The following is a 23776-nucleotide window of genomic DNA, read 5'->3' as shown; positions in this document are numbered from 1 at the left end:
TGTGCTCAGCCCCACACCTGATGTGCTCAGCCCCACACCTGATGTGCTCAGCCCCTCAGCTCCCACCGCACCCTTCCTGCTTCTCCTTCCTTCTTCCTTTCTCCTTTCTTCTCCATCCTCCCTTCTCCATCTCCATGATAGCAGGGGCAGTGCTTTGGGATGGAGCTGACCCCGCTGCCTGCCTGGCTCCTGCAGCCATTCCCTCTGGAGCCCTGGGAGCAGCCCTGACCCCAGGGCCTGGCGCTGATCCACCGGGAACAGGATTGGCTCCTGCCCGGGAGGAACAACCCAAAAATAGCCCAGGCTGGAAGGAGCTGGTGCTCGAATGGGAACGTTCTCCTCGGGGGTGATGGAGGCTGCGGCCCCGGCTGGTCCGGGATGGAGACCCCCGAAGGACCAGGTATGGGTGAGGAAGGGAAACGGCTTCTGTGGCTGCTTCCCAAAGGATGGGACCGCAAGATGGAGACCTCAGTGTGGGATCCAGGGGCTGGAGCTGGCCTGGGCCCTGGGGAGCTGTGGGCAGCTGCTGCCTTCTGCTGGTGATGGGACGTTTGCTGTGGCTTCCCTTGTGTTTGTTTGTGTCTCGGCATTGCCATGGTGTTTGTTTGCCCCATGTTTTCCCTTCCTTGTAGCCAGGCAAACCCCTCCACAACCCCTGCTCCCTGGATGTCGTCTGTTGGAGCTGGATGTGCCTTAGGGTCGCTCCCAATCCAACCCATCCCTGTGGCTGAGCAGGGTCTGGCAGCCCAAGGGCAGATGGATTCAACTGCTCCTGGGTTGTTTGCCCCCCACATGATGCCTTTGGAGCCGCAGGTCCTGCCTGGCTGTGGCTCAGCATCCCCAGTGCGCTCAGTGCAGGCTCAGCTCCCCAGGGCAGGGTTATTGAAGCATCTCTTGGTGTGACCCCAATAGGGTTGGACAAGGCAAGGAGCCTGGGGCTGCCACAGCCCGTGCTGGCTGCAGGAATAACGTTGGATGTGATTCAAGCTGCTGTGACAGGTTATGGAACAGCAGCTCCAGCGGCCACTGCTCCCCACTGATCCCAGCCTTGATCCCTGCGGTTCTTTGTGTTCAGATTGAACACTTGGAAGCAAAGGGGCCAAAGGCAGCGAGATGGAGCTTGACTTCATGTTGCTTTTAGTATGTGAATATAGCCATGGGTCAGCATGGGAAGTGTAGCCTTTCCCCTTCTGTCTGCTGGGGAAACTGAGGCACAGGGGTGGTACCACAGCCAGCCCCAGGGCCGCCTCTGCCATAGGGATGCTCTTCCCACCCCAGTCCCCATCTCCAGCTGGCTCTTGTTCTCTATGGGGCTGGTGGTCAAGCTGCCCCATCAGCTTTCTGTTGGGTAGCCCTGTCCCTCCTGAAGCTGCTGCTGCCATGAGATGGACCAAACAGAAGAGGATGGGCTGGACACCATCTCCCCTGCTCCAGCTCGGGGTCAGGCAGCCCCTGGGCAGGAACCTCACACAGTAGCTTCAAGGGAGGTTTTCCATTAAGTGGTGATGCTTTAGGGGAAACCTGGACTCTTGGGGTCCTCTTTGGCTCTTTCTGGGGGTCTTGGTCCCACATGTGCCCCCCTGGAGCTGACTGAGGGTCTGAAATACCGGGAGTGCAGGAAAACACATCCCAGGGCTGGGGGGAGCCCTGGGTATCACTGCAGGCTGCAGCAGATGCGGTTCGGGGGCCATGGGTCTGGCCTAGGTCAGACAAAGCAAACTGCCAGGAAGCCAGGTTGGGAAGAGAGCCCTGGAGGGGGGGGGGGGGGAGAAGGGAAAAAGGCTCCAGGGTCAGGGACTGGTTTTGTTGGAGAGTTTATTGGAAAACGCAGTACAAGAAGCAATACTGAACACCTGGGAGGCCCTAAAGGCTACAGCAACTGTCCCTTTGATTCCCTATGGGAGTCCAAAAGAACAGCTCCAGCACTAGTGGATCTAGAAAGGTTTGCCCATTGCAAAGTTCCTATGGTAGAAAGAAGTGTAAACAGCTAGCCTAGACAACCTCCATTGCCTCAGTGTTACAAAGCTCCTTCATCTGCTCAACTAAATCCTTGTGTTTCTTCCCGAGTTTCAAGGATGCTGGGACACGACGGGAATGGTGCAATCAGGAACATCAGCAAACCACAGTTTATTGAAAGCAGGAATCAGTCAGGCCTTTGCTAACACATCTGTGCTGGTCAGAGATTGCTATCTGGCAAGCAGAGCCGCCGTTCCAGTTTAATGGAGGAGGGAGAACACGAGCTCCTTGCCTTCCTTTCTATAAAAACATTCATTCATATATAAATAGCTTCCATATAATGTGTATTATACAATCAAGACAGTCTCTGGGTGAATTTGTGGAGTGGGAAGAGCTGGGAACAGTCATATAAATAGACCTTACTTAGCTGGTTTGTCCCTAGAAATGGCAGAGCAAGCCAGGAGCCAAGGACTCGCCCATCCCACGGGAGGTGGAAGAGGTGTGGGCAGCACCAGAGGATGGAAGAAGCTGCTTCTGCTCCTTTATCTTCTTCCTGGGCTGCTGCTGCTCCTGCCCAGGGTGCAGCATGGAGGAGGCTGTGGGTCAGCAGGGACATCCCATCGGGGTCAGAGCAGGCAAGAACTTGGTTAAAGTACTCCAGGAGAAACAAGAACTGAGAAGGGGGAAGTGTGGGAATGAACAGCCTGGAGCCAGGCACCTGGAAGGGAGTTATTCCAGTCTGAGAGTCCTTAAACCAGGGATGTCCAAAGCCACGGTGAGCAAATCCTGTTGGGAAGGAGCCATCTCCTGTGCCAGCAGGTTTCTCACCCTAGAAATCCCTGCTCAGTGTTCTGTGCTCTGGACAGCCCAGAACAAGCTTCAGCCTCACACCAGCTTTCCCTAACTTGTTGTCTTTAAGTGCTATGGACAAACGGGATTTATCCCACTGGCTTTGGCAATGCTCCAGAAATCCTATTGGCTCCTCAGTGTGTGCTTACTCCTCAGGGAGCTGCTGCAGGGTGAAAAGGACTGAGTGGCAAAGGGACGTTCCCAGAGGGATGCTCAGCATGATGGGGGTTTAAGGCAAGTGTTACCCAAGGGGTAGCAGGGACACAGACCTGTTCAAGGATCTGCAGAGTAAGGAAGGAAAGGGCAGTTCAGGCATAGATAGGAAGACTTCATCTCTTACACTACAGGAGCCCAGGATTCCCTCAATCCCATTGCAGGATGGCTGGTACCCAGCGGAAGGCAGAGCATCCCAGGAGGGAACCATGCATCCAGAGCACCCCAGGAAGCAGCGACCAGCATGGGAATGATGGAGGCTGAGGGTGACCCACACCAGCAAAGCTCAAAGGAAGCAAAATCCTGGATCCCAGCTTCTTCAGCGCAGCATCCAATGGATACTGAGAGCTTCCTTCCCATTACACCTGACCCTGAGTGGCTACAGTAGGCCCAGGGCAGTTGAAGGCTCTCCGCAGCTGAACACCAAGTCATCCCAGCCTGAGCTGAAGCCAGTGGCTCCTGAAACACATGATCTGAATTGAAACCAGCAGAGAGCTTGCTTTATTGCCATCTTCTGCCCATCCTCACCTGAGGAGCAGCAGCAGAGCACTCCATGCCCTCAACTACCAATGTGCCACACTAGAGACAGATAGAGAGATATATATACATATAAAATCACAACCTCAAAGTGTACTCAAGTGCTCACAAGTGTCTGGGAGACTCTTTACAAAGCCTGGGTTTATTTAAGTTTAAAAGCTGGAAGGAGAAACCAGGGCATGATTCAAACAAAGCTCAGGAAGCAGCAGCAGGAGCTCAGTCCCCAGTGCTATGGAGGTAAATGCATCCAGCCCCCCCAAAATGATGTTTTCTGGTCATGGCCATGCCCCAGCGGTCTTTAAGCTCAGCCTAAAGCTGATACCAACCCTGGTACATCATTCCAGCAAGGTGGTCACGAAGCCATATGAAGTACAGACCCTTAAGCCAGCGTGGAAGAGGAGGAGGAAGCACTTGGTTTGGCTCTATCATGACCAGCAAATACCTGATAACCTCTTCAGATTTCTTGTTCAGCCTCTCCAAATACAGCTTGCAGCCCTAAGAAGGATTGTCTACAGGGTTTTAAAATGAAATGATAGTAGGATACATGCCCTGGTATGTGGGTAACTTGTTTAGCTTTAAACAGCACTGTGAGGGGAGGCAAAAACTCACCCCATGACTTACAAAATACCCCCCTAAGTTAAAACTCCTGAACACAAACAAGTGAAAAACTATGACACTGAAAACCCCAGTTGCTGTGAATGCTGCCTAAGCCTACCTTACTAGCATCCCGAGCCCAAACACCTTAAACACACACTTCTAAAGGGCTTTTTAATTGAATGGCATCTAGAAAACACAAACAGGTGGGTAGCACTCGGCAGAGACACACGGGAGGATGGCGAGATGCTATCACAGTCCTCTTAAAGCTCTAAAATTCACAGTATAAGATACTCGAAGCAACTTCCAGTAGTCCTTAAAATCTAGTCAACTATGGAGATGTGGGCATGGGCTAGACCACAAAACCCTACTGTGTTCACACATTGGGGGCCTGAAACCCTAACCCAACCTCTCCTCTGCATGTGGCTGTGGAGTCTCAACCTCCCTCGAGCTAAGAAAGAGAAAGAATAAATCAAGAGGCAATCAGAAACGCTGCACAAAAGTCTGACTTCTCTTCAACTGACTCTCCCAGCAGGAAGAGCCATGGCTTTATGAAGGCGTCTATGGATCCCGCACTGGGAATACGCATGGATGTGGCTTATCTCCTTTATCCCTGACAAGGTGGAGGGACTAGGACTTAAACCAGAGACCCTTTGAGCCCTGCGAGCTGTGTGTGGGTTGGTATTGGAAGAGGCTCTACGTGAGAGGGAATGCAAAACTGAAAACCTGTAAAAAAGATTCAGTCCAGTTAGAAATATGGCAATATACTTTTGTCACTATATATATATATAAAAAACCCCAAACCCTATATCCAAAGGGATCCAGTGGAGGCTGGAAAATCCCAAGTAAAATGTCAAAGCGCAACTCCTATTAAATGATATGAATGTCTCTGAGTGTCAAGTCTTGGAAATCCGAGGTCTTTGTGCTCCAGGTAGGTTCTTGGTAGTTTTGCTGGGTTTCTATTTCTTGGTGCTGGGTCTGGCAGGAACACTTCCTAGAAAGAGGGAAACATGGGAAGTCAGAGCTCCCAGCTCAGAGAGGGACCTGTTCCTGAACTGATTAAGAGAACTGAAAGCAGAAAGTGAGTTACCATCACTGGCAGATTGAGAACCACCATCAGGCTCCTGGCACAAACTACACCCTGCTCCCATCCCTAAAGGACTGTAGTTTAAGAGCTGCAAGTCCAGGATCCCTTAGGAAACCTGTGGTGTCTTTATTTAGGTTTGGAGAGTTATAAAGCTCAACCACAAGTGTGTCAAACCACACTGTCTCTTCTCAGCTCATCTGTTCTTGCACCACCTCCCAAATCCCATCTTTGTTGGGATGATGCAGGACACAAGCACGGACTTGGGCAACACAAACATCACCAGTGTGGGGCAGGATGGGCTTTACAGCACCGATGCACAGGAAGAGCTCCTGGATTTCTCAATCAGCTCTTTCCCAAAATCATGAGAACTGCAGAGAAGGGAACTTTCCAGACCAGCCAGGAGCTTGGGATCCACGATAGAGGCAGGGGTCTATGTGAAACCTGTATCTCGGCATGCTGCTGGTGCATTGAAGGCAAAGCAGCTTCATCACGGAGCCATGCAGCTTGTTTTAGACAATTCTGGCTCACTTCCACAGCAGGATTAGTCTGTGACTGTTTCATCAGCCTTAAATCATTTCATAGAGCAGCCTGAGCAGGACTCAGCAGCTAACAATAATAAGTGAATTTAAACTTTGACCATATTTAGCCAAACCTCCCTTGCACCCATCCCTCACTGTCTGGGGTCTCCCTACTTACACAGCCTTGCTACTCCTCTGCAATCTCCGTCTCCTGGTGCACAACCACTTTGGTCACTGACATGTCCGGGTGCTGCTCCTTTGCTGCTTTGATGGCCTGTGCTAGGACCTGAAAAAGACCACATTTCAGAGCACGACACCAATGGTCCTCAGGGGCAGAAGAGACTACTTCTAATTCTGGGGAGAGAAAAGGTGACTCCAGCTGCAGTTTGTGGGTGGCATTCCATGATCACTGACAGGAAAAGCTGTTTTCCAACAATACATCACATCCCTCCCCTGCCCCAGGGTAGGAGATGGATGAGAGCAATTCAGAGAGCGAGTGTGATGAGCCCATTGCAGACCTTCTCACACATCTCTTGGAATGAATAAGCTAGTCCTTGTTCAGATGTTCTCCTGCCCCATGATACTTGCCACTAAAATCAAATTCAAAGTAGAATTCTCTGATGACAAAATCATCCCTTCCCACACACGCCCCAGGCCAATGAGCCTGACTCAGCAGGAAGGTTTCATATAAAGCTGATAAGATTTAATGAAGGTGCAGAAGTGCTATGAAATGACTGCTGGCACTCTACAGCAGCAATAATGCTTCAAAGGTATCAGCAAATTCATGCAGATCTCAAGGAAAAAATCATATTTCACCTTTTTTGTGGGTTTTTTTGCATTTGTCCAGAACAATTCCGGGATCAGAACTTTGCTGCCAACACCAGCTTTGGAACAGAGCTGAGCTCTGCTGGCCCAGCTCTGCTGCTGCAAACTGTCAGAAAGGGATTTAGTGCTGAAACCCATCCTGAAGTTTTATTTCTACCCCAGTGAAATTCCCCTTGGCTGTTTCCCGGTGGAGCTGTCCTCAAGGCAGCCTCAGTGTCTAACTCATGCCAGCTCTCAGAAGCTCTTCTGGACCACATCCAAACTCCTACCTGGTCGTGGTCTACATCTGCATCTCCTGTGATGACAATCCTCTTTTCAATCCGCGTCTCCGAAATGCCACCTTTCACAGTCTAGTACAAAAGGGAAAACTACTGTCAGTCTTAGGAAGCAAAAGGAACTGGAGTGCACGGGGGCTGCCCGCCTAAAGGCTGGTGCAAAAATAGCATTCCCAACCCCTGCCGTCATACCACAGCAGCAGCACCATGGGGAAACTGCCACTGCTCAAAGGAAAGCTGTCAAATACTCATTTTCTTCTAAGTGAGCCAGGGAAGAGCTTGGTATGTTCCACTGTGTTCCCGTGCTGTTACCTTTGTGATCTGGGTGGTGGTGGTGCTGCTGGTGGTCTCCGAAGTGATGGTCTGAGCAGTCAGCAGGATGCCAGGGTCTAAATCTCCATTGCCACCATCTGTCTGTGGGACAGAAGAACAGGCCATCAGCATCTGTGGGCTACATGGGCTGAAGCAGGGGCTCCACATCAAAAGAGCAATGCAATCTGGGGACAGAAACTCCTCTCCGTCATGGACCACGGGCCAGCCCTTGGAATGATCCAGAGAATCACCCCAGAGGACCTCTGCCAATGGAAGTCCAGGCAGTTGGTGAAGTAGGAACATCTACAGCTGGTCACTTGGTTCCCATCCTGCACAACTCGACCTGCCAAGGCCTGCTGAAAAACCTAAGACTCGTCCTTGCTAACGCATCCTGGCCATGTCTCCCTCACAGTGCATCACTAAGGAATGCTGTGCAGCACCCCCAGTATGGCAGCAGGACTATATCTGGAACTACCACAAGGTGGGACCATTTCCCACAGACTGGAAGGGATCTCATGGCACGTCACAAGCCAGCATTCTCCCTGGAGACACGCTTTTCCTTTTCATTTCCCTGTTAAAAATGGTAACAGCAGTAAAAGAGCAAACCTCCTCTATTTCCCTAGTGACCCACTGACAAACAGGGTGATGCTCACCACCACACAGAGCGGGCATCTCTGAACACCTCCTGTGCTCCTGAGCATCCCTTTGGGGCAGGAATTGTTCCTCAGCTCCATCTAAACCTGCCCTGGTGCAGCTTGAGGCCGTTTCCTCTTGTCCCATCCCTTGTTCCTTGGGAGCAGAGCCCAACCCCTCCTGGCTCCATCCTCCTGCAGGCACTTGTAGGGAGCCATCAGGTCCCCCCTGAGCCTTCTCCATCTGAACCCCCCAGCTCCCTCAGCCGTTCCCCATCTCTCTTGTGCTCCAGGCCCTGCATCAGCTCCATTCCCTTCTCTGGCCCCTCTCCAGCACCTCAAGGTCTCTCTTGTAGTGAGGGGCCCAGAGCTGAACACAGGATTCGAGATGCAGCTTCACCAGTGCCCAGCACAGAGGCACAACCACTGCCCTGGCCCTGCTGCCGCACTGGTGCTGATCCAGGCCAGGATGCTGGGGGCTTCTTGGCTGCCTGAGCACACTGGACTTAAGCCCCTGGAAAATGAATCAGAACACACCTTACCTGTGCAGCTTCGTAGGTGATGGTCTTGGTCTCCGTGTGGACAATGGGGACTTCTTTTGTGGGAATTTCGCTTTTGACAGCACTGGACACGTCGGAGATGGTGACAGTCTGTGTCTTCACTAGCGGTGGCTGCGAGACAGGGTTAAAAACATCACCATGAACACTCATTTCCACCCCGTGACAGTGCTCCTGGCAAATGTTCTGACACTGATCTGATAAAAGCACTGTGGGAACCAAGGTGAGCCTGGAGATCTTTGGGTTTAAGTCTCTAAGATAACACACTGCTCAGAGGGCAGAGATCATGGGTGAGGATCAAACCCTTCAGACCTTCTCCAACACCCTCAGGTCAGCCCAAGCGAGGCATGAAGGGTTTAACCAGTGTGTCACAACACCACAAAGAAACTGGCTCCACTGATGACCTTCATCTACTGATGACCACGTCAAGATTAACACAACCCTTGGGCAAGTAAGAGACTTGCTCCCAGCTGAGAAGCTTCCTCCTGACTGCAAGCGGAACACTGTATCAGCACAATTCCTCATCAGATCCTAGGTCTTGAACTTTTATTAAATCAATGTCAGACAAAACAGACATGGGATGTCTCGAAAGAGAAATGGGGAGGGGGGAAAGAGAAATCAGTTGTTCCACCACCTGAGAATCATCCACCAGACGACAGGGTTAGTTCAGACCCACAGTGTTTTCCCCGAGGGCTTGATTGCTGCTCACCATTCCCAAACCTGAGAGATGCCACTGTGGTTGTTAGCAGGGGAAGTGGGCATCTATTTAACCAGAAGCAATTCATACCAACACTGAAGCAGGCAAAAATACCTCCCGTGGTGGGGAGCAGGAAGGGGACATCAAGGTCCATGTTCATGATGTAGAAGTGTGTTTGACAGCACTTCGAATTTGCTCTGCTGTGCTAAGGCTCAGCCCCTGGCACAGCCAGAGATGGCAAAAACCTCAAGGAACTAAAATTACATGCCTTTGGAGCCTAAATATTCCCCTTTTGGGGGATGCAACAGGATGCTTTGAGCACAGAAAGGCAAAGGGCATTGCGCCATGGCCATTTCATGCGAAGACAAATTGAGTGGGGCTTGTGTGCACTGGCTGTAGGAGGTCAACCGGCTGATCAGCTCCAAGCATGAGGCCAAGCCCACACAATTCCTCTCTGGATCCATGGCATCTGCTTGCTGCAGTGTTTGGGTCCCACTCCAAAGGGGGTGCAGGGAGGCAGGCGCTGGGCTCACTACCTGGAAGCAGCGAATGACTGCGGGCAGCCCGGTATTAGCATCCGAGTCGTGACACTCGCCATTTAGCTCTCTAAAGGCAAATCTGTCTTCACCTTCCTCTGCTACCTCCTCCTCTCCTGCCCAGGGCTGCTGGGGAGGTGCAGGGCTGGTGGGGGGCTCCAGCTCTGAGAGCTCCGAGTCCTTCTCCACATCCGCACAAAGCCCCTTTGCACATCTCAGGTCCTCCTCGCTCGCGGGGAGGCTGGAAGCCACCTCCTCCTCCTGCTCCTCCTCGCTGCTTAGGGAGGAAGCACCAAAGTCCTGGCTGGGAGAAGGCTCGGAGGCAGGTGGCACCGGGGTCTCACTACAAGCTACCGACCGCTTTGAGCCCTCCCATGCCACGCCAGTGTTAATACTGCTCCTCTCTGGCACTGCAGCCACATCCTCTCTGGAGACAAAGTCACTCATTGTCTAAAAGGAAATGAATACACAAAAAAGGCCAGGGAGAGAAAGAGAAAGAGCGTTAGGGAGAACAGGAGGTCATGAAGCATAAAGGCAAAACATCAGTTTCTTATATATCACATCTCCAGTAAGGCATGCAACAGCAGTGGGTTTGGACACTGGAAAGCCTGAAGACCTCTGTGTTATGTGGTGTATCCATGGCATTTACTGGCACAGCTTCCTGGCACATGAATAATCCCCTCTCCTGATGTTTAAGGAATTAACACCTTAACTGCACCTGCAGGAAGAATCACTGCTAAACACTTTTTACCCAGCTTGGAAACAGGAATGATTTCGGTGTAGGAAGTGGGGACTTGTGCACATCCAAACCTCACACTTTCCATCACAATACTACACCAAAACCATACTTTATGGTGTGTTTTAAATTGCATGTGGAGGTTAAAAGAATAAGCCCTGAGTAACTGTGCAGGATAATCTGCCTGTGCTCCCTGGCGATGAAATCTGGTCACCTAAAGGCATCTGCCTGATTTCCTCAAGGCAAACCAGTTCAAGTCACTCAGCACAAACCCCTTCGGCTGAGGACTAAAGGAATGTGTCTTTAAGCTGGAAAGCCAGACGTTCACACTGATGTGTGCTGACCCATGGCCACCACGCTACTGTTTATAGCCCAGCAAGCTGCACTTGACCATTTATTTGGCACTACCGACCTCATCGTAACATACTTTAAGCCAAAAGCAGTTGGCATATAGACACCTTTGCAGCAGTTAAACCTCCTGGAGGGCCAACATAACTGGCCCTTGTGATGGAGAGCAGGCACGTAATGAAGCAAGTCAGCCCTGCAGAAGCAAGGAGTGTGTCCGGAGCACCTGAGATGCTTGGGAAGAGCGTGTCAAGCCAGTTTAACCAAGGCTGGTGCTCTCTTGCTCCCTGTTCAGCTCATTAGCAAGGTCTCAACTAGGTCTTCTTACATCTCTAGCCAGGAGGGAAGCAACGGTGGCAGAGGAAAAGAGTTCAAACATGAACACAATAGGAAGGTTTAGCAAAAACCCAGCTCTTTGCCCCAATACCTAAGTGATAAATATTTCATAGAGCAGCAGCATTTCAGTCATCAGCAGTGAGTGATGGCTACAGCCCTGCCCTGGGCTAGAAACTGTGCTTCTCTCATTACTGACATGGAAAGTTGCCTTCAAGGAAGGCAGAATAAGCAGTTATGGTCACCTACAATATTAGACATCTTGAAGTTGTCACATCATGCAGCATCAGGGGAAAAGGAGGAAAAAAACCCACTTAGGATACTGCTTAATCAATGCTATTCATATTTCTTCTTAATAATTAACCTTAGGGCTGATTTCTGGTAACTCTGGACAGAAATAACATCTCTGTTCATCCAAAAAAACAGCAATTTAATCTTCATAAAAGCCATGGCAAGTCCATTTTTTGTCAGCTGGGGTTCTAATTCTGGGGGTGGGATAAAGATGAACAGAGACTGCTGCTTCACTTTGTACTCCAAGGAGTCTCTGGGCAACCAAAAACCTGTAATTTGTGCTTAAAATGGGAGGTCTGAAGCCTGGGGGTTATTCAGTACAATGTATTTATTGTACATCAGAGGCTTTCACCCTGATTGACCTCATCTAATGGCCCAGTTCAATAGTGAGTTAAAGAATAGGAGCTGCTTTATAGAGGAACAAATAGATGCTTATTTTAGTATCTTTTAAAGAAATTACTCTTTCCACTGTTCCTCTCGGGTGTTTCTCAGCTCCCTGCTTCTTTATATTGCAGAGATTACCTGCAAGATTTCTATCCATTAGGATTTCCAGCCTCTTGGGCTTAAGTTCTTGGGATACTGCTTAGGAAAATGCATTTACCAGGAGTGTAGGGACAGTGATGAGGACTGCGACAGTCAGGTCACACTGCACACATAGGGATGTGTTATTTCTGATCAAAACCTCTTCTGTATGTGCTCTGCCAAAGGTCTATCCAGATCCCACCCTCATTTTGCCTAATACAAGATAGTACACTGCAGTATTCCACAGACCAGGAGTGGAGGTGGTTGGCTTTGAACACCCATGTCTTCATCTTGCTTTAAAACCTGAATTTACAGACTGATGTTTCCTTATGCTAACTCTTGCAAACTCATTGTGGGATCTTGAGAAGACACAAAACATCTTCTGCGGTTTAATGGGAACTGCCTTAGGAGCAAGATGTCCTTATGTGACAGCCGGGGCATGACTCCACCAAGAGGAAGAATCACAGAACAAAGCAGATTAGGCAGCCACACAAAGGCAGATCTAGCTGAGAGACAAACATTGGTACAGTCAGAACAACTTCCCAGAGGAAAAATAATGTGCATTTTGGAAGTATCTTGTATGGTAAAAGCATAAAGGGAGGGAAAAGCTTAAATGAAGCCTAGAGCATACATATATAGAGTGGTATCAGTAGAGCGAAGTGCAGCAACAAGCATGCAGGCTGTGAAGCCAGGATGAAATCCTGATAAGATCAAGTGATCAGAAGCACTTTTTTCCTTGCTTTGCTATTCCATCAGTAACAAGATTCACTGGAAGGTGTTTGCTTCTACAGAAACTCATCTATTGACACACATTGCTTTTTTAAAGAACACAACTGTGGTTGGTCCTGTATTTAAAACACGTTTGAATGCAGGCTAGAAATATTAGCTTTTAAGAAAAACCACAAAATAACCCAAATAGCACCACCCCCCCCCTTCAGGAATTTGAACATCTGTTCCAAATTGTGATCTTATCATGATTTATTTTCCCTTGCAAATGCAGCATTCCTGTTTGGAGGGCTCAGGCTTGCAGAGTTCCAAGCTCTCCTTGAGACCCTGCGAGTTCCTGCCCTGCAAAACTTCCCACTTCCAGAGCTCCAGACTCAAACCAGCGACGCCTCCATCCCACACAAGCCATACACAGGGTCAAGAAAATACAGCACAGGATGTGATGCCCCCTGATGAAACACATGGACCGGGACAAGAATGCAACTGAAACATCCCCCCTGCTAAATGCAAACCTTTGTGCACCTGATGCTGCCGAATGCTGAGGATACAGCTTAAGCATTGCAGTGTAATAAGTGACACACAATAATTCAGACTGGGGATAAATTAATAACAGGCTTAATGGCTTGGCTGGTACCAGTGAGCAAAAGGATTTATGTTCCTTAAAAAGTGATTTGGTATCAATGTCTTGGTATGTTTCCTGGTTTGGATCAGGATATATTCCTATGAACCAGCTGCGCTGCCAGATGAATGCCTGTTTTCTGCAGCCCATGCTGAAACATCCCGTTCTCCTCATCCCAAATCAGACTCCTATCCTGCAGCAAACTTAAGGATGCTAAAACAACGTCAAACTGCCAGTCACCAAGGACTTGTGCTAAAACTGGATTAAAAATGACACTACAGTGCACTCTCCTACAACTACCATATGAAATGGTAGTAATAGCCATGGTTTAGCCCTGGCAGTGCTGGAGTGAAGGTTGGGTTTGATGCTCTTGATGTTCCAACCTGGTTGATCCTATGATTCTATGGAATTCCAGTTGATTAGTGCCTCCCAGTCCCCTTCTTTTCCAGTCATTAACATTGCCATGTGTTATTAGGTTATCCCCAACAAGTATCACAGAAGCTAACAGGCTCTGCATGACCGTCTACGGACGCACATGTAGATGGTGTCCACACTCACCAGTGAGAACTCCCAGTTCAACTGAGGCTGTCAAAGCACTTGGATAAAAAGTATTATAAAGCAGAAGACAAGAGAGCCTTAATTTACAGTATGTGCCATACCTTATCGAACTGCTTTGCCTTAAAGATAGAAGAGTTTAGAAAGCATTCAACAACCCCTGGCATTTGAAAATGATGGCCATTACCTATGGATTCACATTTGTGGATGGTGTTTTAATTGCCACTGATCTGATCCCAACAGCCTGACCAGCTTAGCCAGGCAAGAGAAGGATAAACCTGAATTTGGCCAAAGTTAAGAGTAAGGCTAGAAAATATTCAGCATGCCACAAGCTTACAAGATTAACTTGCTGCCATGAACAAGAATCCCAGGATATTACACGATACACAGCAGCCACCTCCAATGCACTGCATCAAATACTTGGCAACATGAAACAGCCTTGAGATCGATACTTAAATCGTTAAAATAAGGTTGATGAGCAATAGGATTCCTCTTCCCATCCACCCTGATCCATTTCCCATCCCTCTGTGGAGCAGGTATCCTCGGATGAATTGCTTCTTATTCCAGATTCCCTTTGCAGAGGAAGAACTGCTAATGGCATTGCAAAACCACCTCCGGTTTGGTGCAGCAGCAACAGCAGGTAAAAGGAGTGGGGACACCATCAGGGTTCACAACTGACATCACTCTTGTGCTGCTGATTTCATAACTAAAGTTACAGCTCCACTCTGGCGCCAGGCTCATCATGTTTGGGTTGAAGGGACCTTAAAGCTCCTCCAGCTCCAACCCCTGCCACAGGCAGGGACCCCTTCCACTGGAGCAGCTGCTCCAAGCCCCTGTGTCCAACCTGGCCTTGAACACTGCCAGGGATGGGGCAGCCACAGCTTCTCTGGGCACCCTGTGCCAGCGCCTCAGCACCCTCACAGGGAACAGCTTCTGCCTCAGAGCTCAGCTCAGTCTCCCCTCGGGCAGGTTCAAGCCATTCCCCTTGGCCTGTCCCTCCAGGCCCTTGTCCCAAGCCCCTCTCCAGGTTTCCTGGGGCCCCTTTAGGCACTGGAGCTGCTCTAAGGTAACGGAGTGCTACAGTCAAATTATTCTGGCCAGTTTGAGAGCATGCACTGCTTACAGCTGGAGCCTTGTGTGCCCCCTCTCCCACAGCAGAGAGCATCCAGCAGCCCCAACACCCTGAAAGCCACCAGTAATGACTTGGGGTCTTACAGCTGCTGGTTAGGGAAAACAGCACTGAGGGGTTGTCCAAAGAAGTCGTTAGTGCAGGTTGTATATAGCAGTTTTGTTAATAAGCAGGGGAAAGAAGAATCTGATTTGCAATAACATTTATTAAGGATAAATGTACATATTTACAAAGAAAAATCTGAGAAAAAATACAAAACCGAAGAAGTGTTTCAAAAGAGAGCAGTTCAGGTAAAAAAGAAAGTGGTTTTAGTCCCCACAGACCCATCCAGCACAACCATGTATCACTGCTAGAAGATCCCAAAGTGGCACAACCCGAGGCTGGTCCCTTCTCTCCAGCTTCATAAACCAAGCTAGAAGCAAACAGGGACACAAGAGAAACCACCACTGCTGGATTCTCCAGGGCCACCCCCTAGTAAGTACAGACCAAAGAGATTCCAAATGAGTCTATAAGCCTTCCTTGGGATATTTTTCCCCAGAGAGCATCCTCCCTCGTTCTGCAGGTCAGAACAGGAGCCATCAGCTCACAAAAATCCAACAAACCAGTGGAATAATTCTCAGAGTGCCAAATTACTGACCTTTATGTGAAATAAAAGACACTTGCCCATAACCCTCTCGAGGAGCCCCATAACCTTCTCAAGGTTGGACAAGGCCAGCCCTACCTCCTCCCTGCAAACACAACCTACTCCCTTGCTGCCATGCTGAGGAAATCCACCTCATCCTCATTATTCCAGGATAGGAAGTACTGAATACCTGCTCTTTAGGCTCACCACTAGCTTCTGCACAGACTGCAAGGGAGAAGAGCTGGTCTTAGCTTAACTCCATACCCCAAACCGAGCTGCCCATAGAGAGCCCTCAGCTCATCTTCTGGTGACCCACCAGGCAAAGCAGCACGTGGCAGGAGATGCAGCCAATACCCTCCTTTATCTGTTCACTTTTAATAACAGCAAAGGAAAGAGGGATGTTGGTTTATGCACACCTTGAGTATCACCAATGATCATCACCTGCATTGCAAGACCCAACTCAACCTCAAAGCTGAATCCAAGTTTCAAGCTGTTGGCTCTGGCATACTTGCTTCAAAATACTAACATCCACCCCTTCCTAAAGCATGAAAGCATGAGATACTCTGTGGTTTATCTGGCACTGGGATGAGATATCAGGGTAGGAAGGTTCAGAAAGTGAGCACAGAGCCAACACCAACTTTGTGATGGAAAACAATGAAGCCTTGACAGCCACTAACTGGATCCACACAGGAGCACCAAAGAGCCTCGCTGCAGCCAAGCATCCACACCACAGAACACTGGGGAAGTCTAATCAACATCAGAACTGCTGGAGAAGTCTGACATCATTTTCTGCAGCAGGTGGCATGGAAAATGAGGATTTCTCATGCCAACCTGGATGAGGTTATTTGCTGTGGACACTACCAGCTTCCCTTGGAAGGGATCACACAGTTTGGCATCACCTGCAGATGGGCACTGCACTGGCCACATCCGAACAATGCCTGGGGTCAGTGATGTTGTCAGGGCAGGCAGCTGGGGTTTTGCAGCAGGTTTGTTCCTAAGGCAAAAGGGAGCTAAGAACATGTGTTGGTTCCTTTACCAGCACCCTGAGAGCTCTGCCCTTAAACACAGCTAGAGCAAATCACGTCTCCTGTACAACACAGGCATCCCGAAACCCCTTCTTTCAGCACCGCATCCTGCGCAGGCATCCAGGGAAAGGGGTGAAACCAGGACTGAACCAGCACAGCATTGACATGTATGACATACAGACTGAAAGAAAGCAGAGGAGTGACAAGCAAAGGGGCTGGAGCACAATGGGCACATCACTGTGGTGTCAACCAGATTAGGTTTCTGCTCCTGACAAGCTTTGGGCTCTCTCTGTCAGGAGAGATCATAACCACCCAGATGAATGTCGATAACTGGCCTCTAAACTGCCATAGAAATATAAAGCATTTGTTCAGGTTCTTTATACTCTGCAGTGATAAGTGTTCTATAAATCCCAAAAATGTTCCTGAGCATCCTCAGAGTGTAAAGTCTCAAAGGTTTTTTGCTGATGAAAACCAGCCTTATCTCAAGATTGAAATCAGAAAAAGAGAGAGACCACCTTAATAAAGAAGTTGAAGAATTGAGTTTAAGCAACAGAGCACATCTTCCACCACTCTGGGATAAGATACCCTGAGCACTATGTTTAAATCGGGCTCTGGGCAAAGATATTCAGACTTCAGGTCCTTTGGAACTGGTAGAGCTACAGAAATCATGGCTTTGCAGAAGTCACTGGTATGGCTTCAAAGTACTTGTCATCGGATCACAACGACAGCATGCAGCAACCTAACTGCTCACAGCAGCCACATGGCAGCTAATCCGAGCAATGGCTTGGAAAGGGAGCAGGAGTGTGTTTAAGCTGCTCTTCTCCAGGAAATATGGACAGAAAATGGACAGAGAGAGATCCAACCACCTCCTGTCCCTTCCCTCTCCACGCCAGGCTGAGGAAAAGGAATACTCCCTGGTTTTCATCATGTCTGTTCCAATCTGGGGAAGGAGATTGAGGCAGGGAATTCCAGCCAGAAGCATCCCCTCGGCTTCTTCCAAACCCCATCTTCTGGCACCTCAGCATCCTTCCCCTCCTCTCCTCTCCCACCTTTCTTAAGACAGTCACACCAAGCTTGCCAGAGTCCAAGCACACTCTAAGGATGCAGCACCATCCATCCATTGCCTGCACAACAACCCAGTGACTCCTACACTTCCCACTGCTGAAAGAGGAAGACTCTGTATTAAAGGCAGTGTATTAAAAAGAGAAGAATACTTTCCAAGGGAAAAATCAGCATCCTCAAAAAACAAAAGTCCTAAAGGCACAAACTGGTGAACTCATCGGAGCAGGTTACAAGAGGAATTGGGAGGATTCCTGTGAGATTACAACAATGGGGTTCACATGCAACCTAAAGTTTCTGAGACAGCATTTAGAGAGCCTCAACCTGTACACTAAGTGAAGAGAGAGGCAGCTCAAGTGGTCCGTGATACACCACGGTCCTTCAGATCAGACAGCACGTGCTGCATGTGCCTTATGTCTTTTTCCTGTAAGCTTCCTAAGTAACACTGTTCACATGGATACAGATCTAGAAAGGGTTATAAATACATGTATTTATATATATTCACACATTTTAGTCCCTGTAGTAAACATCTACTCCTTTCTCTTCAGTGCTGCTGGAGCAGCTGCCAACACTGATGGCACTGGTGGCTGTTCTCAGAATTGTGTCTATACCAACCCTCTGGAGTAGGCAAGAGAAAGCAGATTACTACAAAAGAAGAAGCACTTGGCTCAGCTCAGTCCCATAATTACTATATACAGAAAAGAAACCCTTTAGACCCAAAGTCCCATCTTCCCTCCAGCTCACAAAGCAGTTCTGCTCAGCCCAGCTCAACCAGGGTAAAGCATCATCCAGACATTTACATTTGTAGGCAATAAACAACAAGCAGCATGCAACGGTTCCGTTGAGAGAAGTCAAAACAATCAATGGCTGTAACATTAGAAGTGTGTCCTGATGTGGTAAAGTCATGCTAACAGAGGAGACGTACCTAAGAGCAGGTTACTCCACTCCTGTGACCTAAGCAAACATGCGTCAGTTAGTTCACACAAATGAAATAAAACACATCTGGAGTGCACCGAGACCACCAGGTTCAGAAAAATGAGCCATTTCTTTACAATAAATACATCTTTGCAATGGGTTTTTTCCTATAACATGATGTACGTCCTTGGAAATGAGAATAAATGGATAGGGGGGAGCTGTGGTGCTTTGCAAAAGGCTTCCCCCACCAGGAAAATGAGAAGCTGCCTGTTCCTGTCTCTAAGTTAACACTAACAGCATTGAGAATCAACACTTCTTATTTAAACCAATCTTAGTTGCCTAGAAAAGGAGTGGTTATGGATTAGATTCAGCAGATTGCTGTAAAGCTGCTTTTGGACCAGTATCAAACGTCCTTCTTGTGAATACCTTACACTGAAACCTTAAAAGCAAGTCTTCAGCAATGCCTATGTGATGTCTACAGGGGCTGAAGCATCTCCTGGCGTGTATCTACACTCCCCGTCTGGCCTCTTATAGCAACTGGGAGCACATTGTACAATTACAGAGCAGGAAACTTCCCAATGGACCTGGCAATCCATGACCACTCCTGCCAGGCCCCAATCACATCTACATACGACACACAGCAGGATTAACACAACGCTCGTGGGGTGTCCCCTTCCCGGGACAGTGAGCTACGGAGAGCAAAGACCAGGACAAGGAAGATGCAGCAGAGGCTATGGCCAAGACATTCAGGAGCTTTGGTCTTGAGGTTTCAACATGACCCTGTTGCCACTCAGAGAAAGAGCAGCCACCAAACAGTCAGTGCTATGACCAGGAGAAAGGACATCATAAAGGGAATACGTGGAGAAGGAAAAATGCTAGAGTACAGCTGACACTTTTTGAGTGCTTTCTGCTCTTCAGGGATTGGAATAGAAACCTTTGGAAGAGTTTCTTCACTTGCTTGCCGGGCAAAGGCTGTCTCAGTAGGTATCTCCTGCTTTTTTAGTTTGTCTTCATCCTGTACTAACAGAGGACGCTCCCGTGTCTGCTTTCGTGGTAGAAGATCAAGAGAGACAGAGAGAGATGAACAAAAATGACAGATGGAAAGTGCCCAAAAGGATACTTGGAGGTGTGCAAAGCATTAGGAAAGCCTTCTCAATGTAAAAATGAACTGCCCAGGAGAGCAGAGCTGCTGGTGGCTTGGGCTGCACCAGCCTTAGAGCTGCAAAGCCCAGTCCTCTCTGCAGAGCTCATGAACATCTGCATCAGGATCATGTGTGTTTTGACACAAACATCTGGATCGTGACCATGATCTACACCTGCTTTCCCAGAAAAGCGTGTGCTTGAAACCCACTGAAGCGTTTGGAATTGAAATGGCTGAGAAAAAACGTGAGGAGTTAGGAATAGAAGTGGTGGAATACAAAACGTGGTCTCTGATAGCCACCTACTCTACAGGGCTCTTAAAAAGCAGCCTTTGTTCAGTGTCACTGAGCATCCAGACTGCAGTGCAGGTACAAAAAGCTTTGTCAAAGTTCTGGTGAGAGTATCAAAGTCATTCATTTGAAAACCCTACTGGAACAAGTGGAAAACTGCTCAGCTTAGAAATGCTGAGCACACAGCTGCAGGATGGCAGTGGGAGCTCTGCAACCTCCTTCCAGTTTGCTCTTTTGCACTTTAGTTTCTGGAGTCAAAAGAATGTAAAAGCCCAGACTAAGTAAATCACCACAGGCTCAAGCAAGGGCTCCAGTGCTTCCACTGAAGACAGAAAAGGTTGTGGGAAATGTAGCTTTTCAGTAACTCTCCATCCCTTTAGTTTGCCAGACCTGGTCAGACCCAAGCGTACCTAGGAGAGGAAGAACTTGGCTCTAAGCTCTCTGAGCTGAGCTAACCTCCTTTGATCAGGACGGTATTTTGGGACTGGTTCTTTGCACACCCCTAAGTGATGAGTATTAGGGAGAAAGTAGCCGGGAGACTGGGCAGCAAAAGAAAATATAAAATGCAAGAGTAACATGATCATTAAAACAAAAGAAAAACAGAAAGAAAGACAACATAAAAAGAACAGGGTACAGTTAAACTTTCATCATTGCTTTGCTCGCCGAGTACACGGTTATATCTTTCATGCAGCTTGTTTTTCCAACCAGCCATGCACCAAAAGAAGCAGAATTGAAAGCTGCAAAAGCTGCAGCAGTGCAGAAGTCCTCTCGGTGTGAGTTATGAAACTACTTCATGTAGCCAAAAGAAAGAAAGTGTTATCCAGCAGCTGCTGTTGAGTTTTTGCTTTGGTGCCATCGCAATAGCAAAAGTCTGGTTCAGAAGCACATATCAGAACAGCAGCTTTACCTCAAGCCCACCAACCTGTCTCTCAGAAGATAGGACAGTGACTTTCTTGACCTGGACACATAAAGCGTGTTAAGGTTCAGTTGTTGTGCCATAAAACATCTAGGAACAGCAGAAAAGCAGCCCCTGGCAGAACACCCCTTGGTCACTATTGCAGGGGGAAGATACCACCATGATCAGGAGAAACAGGATTGCTTTGCATCATCATTTCCCATCCTTAAACATGTGCAGGTGAAGGAAAAACCCCAGCCCAGCAGCTGCCTGGTGAAGATGCATTTCTGGATGCTCACAGCAGGAAGTGTCCACCTCCACCTCAGAGCAAGCCCACTTCAGAGGGGATCAGATTAAGAAGGTGTTTCCAGAAATGCAAATCCAAGGCTGCCACCAATTGGTGCATTGCCACAGACCTCAGATGGGGAAGGCCCAAACCATCCAGTTACTGTGAAGAGAAGCCCCCAGGGCCTCACAATGTGGTCACCTTGGAAGAAACTCTTCCTAACATCCAAGAACATCATTCTTGAAGTGCAGTTGTGGAGCTTGGGAGCTCCTGCTCTGTCCCACCTGCACATCCCTACACCCAACAGCAGCGTGAGCAGCTCTGCAGCACTCTGCTACCCATGTTCCTGCAGAACTTACCCTGATGCTCAGCAAGCAAAGAGGAAAACCCATCCACGTGCTAAACTGGGTAATTCCAAGGGTAATGATCAACCCCGGGTGGTTCATTGGGGGGGGGGGGGGAGATTCTAGTAGGGTGAAAAAAGGCCCTGAAATTATAATGGCTTTTCTCAGTGCTTTGAGGAGCCTGGAGTAAACTTGGCCATTAAAACCTTGTACCTCCATCCACTGCAAGATGATCTCTGTGTAAAACGTCTCTCCCTCTCCAGCTCATTTGCAGGGCTGTGGGCAGGAATGGGAGAAGCTGGGCTTAAACCAGCAAAACCCACAACTGCCACACAGCCAGGTAATGAGAACTCCCATTTACTGTTTCAGAGACCAATTACCACGGGCACTGTTTTACACACAAGCTGTGCTAGTAACACCAATATTAGACAAAGCAGCTGTCTGTTCCCCAAGAAACCAGTTGCACCCAGAGCTCTGCTGCTCCAACTTGGTTTCTTTGAAAAATTACCTTTTTTTAGGGAATTAGCAGAGAAAATGAATGTGCGCAGCTACTACAGACCCTGCTCCTGCAAGGAGAAAGATTCCCATCACATATGAACAGCCCTGCTGTAGCCACCTGAGGAGTCTTCTTGAAGCCTCCACAGCACAGCAGCACCTGCAGATCCTCACGCAAGATTAAACTCAATGACATGCTGGATTATAACTGGAGAACAGAGTGACTTTGGGAAATGGGATAGCATCCCAGTGCTTCCCCACTGGGTTATCTGCAGTATTATGGCTGAAGTAATAATTCTCTTTAGAGTTTTGGGTTTTTTTTTCCACATTTGGGGGAGATGCATTCCCTGGCACCAGGAATAAGGCAGTCCTCAAAAGAGCACTGAGCCAACACTAGCATCATGGATGACAATAGTAGGAAAAGCAGGATCAAAACCAGGTGAAGGATTCCTATGTTGTTTTCTACCAAAAAGATCCCATTTCTATGATACTAAGACTAAAGTATCACTTCTCCCAGAGACCATCAGGCATGTTAAAAGTCATAGTTAACCATTAGAACTCAATCTAACCACAACCTAAGGGGAGCTGAGGCTGAACCCTCCACTGCAAAGCTGTCCCCTGGAACACTGCAGAGCACCGAGACCCACGTGCCGCTGAGGTACTCACTCCATCCGCTCCCGTAGGAATCTGCCCGTTGACGTTGAGGGTTCGGAATGGGGAGTGAGTGGACAAACGTTTGTCCCATTCACTCGGCCGAGGCTCCGGGACGGACTCCATGAAGTTCTTCTTCAGCTCACTGATGTTGGCGTGATGCTTCTTGATTTCTTCCTGGGTCTTATCTAGATCCTATTAGTGAGGGGACAGGACAGATGAAGAGACATGGAGGTGACACCAGCACTTGCCTAAGCTGCCGCTTAGCAAAGCTGCGCTCAGCAGAGGTACTGCCGACCTCCAGCAGCTGGGCTCACACTGCAAACACACAACGGGAGCATCCTCTCTCCCCTTTCCTCTTGTATGAACTGGGATAAACTCAACCCACCAAACCCGATGGCAGCTGAGGTGTGACCTCGTGGGGTTTCCCCCATATGGGACTGGTTTTAAGACTATGTTTGGGTTATTTAATGCCTTTAAATTGGGTGGGTTTGCTTCCTTTTCCCTCTACTAGTCTGAATATTCACAGCTATCAATACAACTGATGTTTAAAGGAAATGTTTTCCCAATTTTCTTTATTCCCTTCTTACCTATTTCTTTTTCATCCTGCCAGGAATTACCTCTGGACCCAGAATACCCTCACTACCTTCCCACCCAACTCTCATCTCATCCCTCCAGAAGCTACCACTGGAGGTTTTAGACTTCTGACATGAAGATGGGATGATAGCCCATTACAAATCAATCTGAGAATCTGCTTTACGCTGCATCCATTGAGAAACTCTTCCTAAAATGCTTCACCTGGAAAAAGCCAGCTTTCTGCTCTGTGATGCCAGTTTACAGCATAAATGCACAGCCTTTTAGGCAAGTCAGCTCTCTTCACTTGTTTAAAACCAGCTTTTCCCTTGCAAGCAAACCAGAGGTTGTTGAAAGCGAAGCTTTCGCGGAAAATAGGCAGAAGCCAAACAACAACTTTTCTGGACAATGCTGAAAAGCAGCTTAGAAAGGGAGAAATTAAGGTCAGTGAAAGCATCACTGGGGAATTTCACTACTTTTCTGCTTTTAGTTGTTACTTGGTCCATGGAGTTTAAAAGAGGGGGGGGTAAATGCATCCCTCTAGGAGGGTCTCCCCACCAAATACCTGCAGCTTGGACATTTGCTCTTTCTGGCATGGTTCTGAGGGGTAAAACAAGAGCTTGGGATCGATCCTGGC

At 48.5% G+C, this 23776-nt stretch overlaps 1 protein-coding gene across 20 annotated transcripts in view; it reads right to left on the bottom strand.

Annotated features, from left to right (window-relative positions):
- Positions 1-1797: 1797 nt before the first annotated feature.
- EPB41 (erythrocyte membrane protein band 4.1) overlaps positions 1798-23776 on the bottom strand; it is an 87936-nt gene continuing 65957 nt past the window's right edge. For 15 of the 20 annotated variants that reach the window (XM_034069342.1, XM_034069328.1, XM_034069327.1 and 12 more), the window contains 7 exons: positions 22582-22761; positions 9589-10038; positions 8341-8469; positions 7167-7268; positions 6849-6929; positions 5933-6040; positions 1798-5143 (listed from right to left, as the gene is read on the bottom strand). In XM_034069342.1, coding sequence (XP_033925233.1) covers positions 5942-6040; positions 6849-6929; positions 7167-7268; positions 8341-8469; positions 9589-10038; positions 22582-22761 — 1041 coding nt within the window. In that variant the 3' untranslated portion in view covers positions 1798-5143; positions 5933-5941. The remainder of the gene's footprint in view (positions 5144-5932; positions 6041-6848; positions 6930-7166; positions 7269-8340; positions 8470-9588; positions 10039-22581; positions 22762-23776) is intronic. The other 5 variants (XM_034069341.1, XM_034069343.1, XM_034069344.1 and 2 more) reach the window with 1 other exon arrangement.

This window comes from Melopsittacus undulatus, chromosome 14 (assembly GCF_012275295.1).
Source record: "Melopsittacus undulatus isolate bMelUnd1 chromosome 14, bMelUnd1.mat.Z, whole genome shotgun sequence".
Classification (NCBI taxonomy): domain Eukaryota; kingdom Metazoa; phylum Chordata; class Aves; order Psittaciformes; family Psittaculidae; genus Melopsittacus; species Melopsittacus undulatus.
Note: the sequence above shows the minus strand (reverse complement) of the source record. Positions and strands in the feature narration are given on the sequence as shown.